A 3,496-nucleotide genomic window follows, 5' to 3' on the forward strand; every position below is an offset into this window, starting at 1 on the left:
GTTTTAGAAAATATAAAAGTTGGCAACCGTAAATGCCAGACAGTCCTTTCACTATTGTAGTTATATTTTAAAATAATTGCTTTCCAAAAAAATGTCTTAATAGAAAACAACGAGAAATTCAGCATTTTGCGCTTACCACTTGACGCTTGAGCAGCCCATAATTATAATACACTCATAAATATTCTGCGTACGAGACGTATATGCAAAATACCAAGAAATGTAGACTAGTCTATTGAATTATTTAAAAACGAGACCTCCGCTCTAGCTGAATTCTGTTGAAGTCAACCATTTATTGAATGTCAACCATTTATTAATCATAACGGAAGAGAGAGAGTCACACTGCCTAAAGTATTTAGTATGACAATGCATAACTTCGTAAGTAAGTTGCTTTCGGGAAACACCCGCAGCGCCATATCTCTGGCTAATTACATATGCACATACTCAGCATACAGTCTAAAAACCGGCTAAGATTTTGTGTTTTTTTTGTTTGAAACACGAATAGAAAAATGATGGCACAGCCTCTCAAGGTAATCGTAATAGAACGCTGATCGAACGCTGTACACGGCTTTGATTGTTATTTTTGGTAACAGTTTCGAATTCGATGCGGTCGCGTAAAGAAAATGGATTAGCACGGGCGCGTAGTAATTGTGAATTAAAAAAATAAATACGATTTAAAGAGTAAATGCTTTCTCTGTCTTCTATACTATTTATGAATTTTCGGTGCTAGTATTTTGGATACTAATAAAATAAATAACAAGTTTCTATTAAATGGATGTGCCATTTTGAAGTGTTTGATAAAAGAAAAACAAATTTTGTTTGCGGTTTACCAGAAAAAAGGAAATTAAATATTCTATGGTTCCAGTGTAAATAAAAAAGTGAAAAAAAAATGAAACAATTTTTCGTTTTAGTGATTTTCTGCTTAGTTTTAACAAATTTCATTGAAGGTATGAACTCCAATACAAAGCAAATATTTGTTGTGAATCACTAAAAATGATGAAAAAAAAAAAAAATTTTTTCTGTTGGCACAGTTTACTAATTCTGCGTATGCAAATCTAAACTTTTTATGTTTTATTTAAGCGAAAAAATGTGCGCCTCTGTTTAAATGTATCTACATATGTATGTATGCACAGCAGAAATAATAGTCAGGTCAAAACTAAAATATACGTATTTTTTTTACCTACCTGTTAAGTATACATATGTATGTATATTAGGGTGCAACACTCTCCATACAAAAAATTAGTAGTGTTTTTCCATTGGAAATATAACGAATTTTAAGACTTTCACCAACATATTTCGGAAAAAAATTAAGAGTTACGTGAGCTGGAATTAATTGAAATTGCTTCCAATAAGCGAGTTTATTATAAATAACATTAGTTTGGAAAAATATTTTGTTTTTCCAAAAAATTACCTCGGATAATAGAAAAGTTAAAGCTTAAAAGGTTTGCATTTTTTTTGAAATTCTAACAACGGTATCAAAATAATGATATTTTTCGAGCAATTTTCAAATCGGTCTAACTCACATAAATCATAATATTTATCTCGAAATATTTTGGCAAAAGTCTTAAAATGTTAACAATTTTATAATTCCATTCGAAAAAGAGCATCTTTTTTTGGTGACACACCCTAATGTATGTAAATGTATGAATACTCTTCGTGTATGCAAATGCAGATGAGACTTAAGACAATGCGTGTTGGAAGGTTGACAAATTTGTTAACACGCTTGCAAATGAAATTCCAAAGATCTGGCCGGAAGATATATTCATAAAGCAAAACATACCTACATATAATGACTGGAAGAAAAAATTCGATTTTTGGCACATCATTGTGACATGGATTTAAGACAAAGAATTTAATGGTCAAATTTTCTGCTTTATGAAAATCTAATGCTTGCTTTTTCAACGAGTTTGTGCCTTAAAGTGCTTTATTTTGTCAGCTTTGATAAATATTGGCTTGGGTAAAAAGTAATCTCGTTTTTAATGGTTTTAAAGTCGGATATCTATATTCAATAATTTTTATTGAGCTTGAGGCCGTTTTTAATGAAAAATTTATTGTGGAAAAGCAACAATAATTTGAAAAAAAATGGTAGAAGTGGTTAGCAGGTGTTTCACCGCTGTTGCTTGTAATGGGATCTGGAAAACGACATGTAGAAAGAGAATCAACTGTGTTTACACGCTTCGTTTTTGAAATATTTTATCGTTGTTTTTGTAGTCATTTCTATCGATATTTTTTTCGATAATACCATCGAGTTATGTCATTCGGTATGTATCAAATTTATGCAGGTACATGTATGTATCGAGCCCTTACCGCCAAAATAACGTAAACGACATTTTTTTTTTAATTTTATATTTGATGCAGAAATATTCCTAGAGCATCTAGGTGCATTTCTGCATCAAAAGGAAAATTTTTAAAAAAATTTCGCTTACGTTATTTTGGCGGTTAGGACTCGGTATATTTTAATAGAAAAATGTATAGAAACCATTGCCGATATACAGTGACTAGAATAAATTTCCGCATTTTAATTAGAAATTTTTTTTCAATTTAACAATTTTTTGTTGTTTGGCCTTACGAGTAAAAAATAAGCAGTTGCTTTTTCTTAAAATTTCATACATTTTACTTAAATTTCTTTGAACAAATCGAGTAAAAGGCTGAAATTAAAAAAAAAAAAACAATTGCTTATTTTTTATTCATAAGACCCAATATATTACAAAAATATTCAATAGTCGAAGTTTGAAACAACATTTAGAAAAATTCAACAGATCTTCATAAAAACTTCGACTCTTTTAAACTGGGTACGCAGTTTTATAGCCCATAAAATTTTAGTACAAAAGGACAAATTTCCATTGGCTAAAAATCGCGTTGATTTTTTAATAATTTTTTGATTAAAGCATTGAAAATATGTTTATGGGAAAAATGTGTACTTGGAAAGCATATTGCTGGGCAGTTACGGAGCAGATGCTCCATCGTTTTTTCTGCATACGGTGAATAACAGCTACGACAAGAAGTGCTGTGTTCCAGTCCTAGTCATGCAGCATGGATTCCCACGGCCCAGTGCCCTGTGTAAACGGCTGTTAGTCGAGATAAATCCCTCCTGTTTGTTTTGATGAGAAATCCAGTGCGTTTTGCATAGTAGGTGGGCCACAGGCTCCTGCAGACCCTACAAGGTTCTAGGCCTTTCCACCTACTGTGTATTAGCCACCTTTTTCCAGTGCTGAGAGATGCAGCTTTTGAGGAACAAGAACCTCGTGTGCCTCTGAGACATGCAGAGCTAACCCGTTCCTGGCTAGTTCGTCGGCCATCTCATTGACATGAATTCTGCTGTGCTCCGACACCCAGATCAGTGCAATGACATGCCTATCATCTAAGGCCATAATGTTCTCTCTGCACTGTTTTATTCTACTGAATGGGATGCTTACAGAGCCAAGTGCCTTGATTGCTGCCTGGTTATCCGAGAAAATAGGGGTGCATTCCAAAACGTCAAAATACAAAGCATCAGTCT

At 32.9% G+C, this 3,496-nt stretch overlaps 1 protein-coding gene across 1 annotated transcript in view; it reads left to right on the forward strand.

Annotated features, from left to right (window-relative positions):
* Nucleotides 1-506: 506 nt before the first annotated feature.
* Nucleotides 507-3,496, forward strand: part of LOC118747197 (trypsin-1-like) — an 8,082-nt gene continuing 5,092 nt past the window's right edge. The window contains exon 1 of the mRNA XM_036481186.1: nt 507-527. Within this exon, the coding sequence (XP_036337079.1) occupies nt 507-527 (21 nt within the window). The remainder of the gene's footprint in view (nt 528-3,496) is intronic.

This window comes from Rhagoletis pomonella, unplaced genomic scaffold (assembly GCF_013731165.1).
Source record: "Rhagoletis pomonella isolate Grant_MI unplaced genomic scaffold, Rhpom_1.0 Rhpom_scaffold_00011, whole genome shotgun sequence".
In the NCBI taxonomy this organism is placed as follows: domain Eukaryota; kingdom Metazoa; phylum Arthropoda; class Insecta; order Diptera; family Tephritidae; genus Rhagoletis; species Rhagoletis pomonella.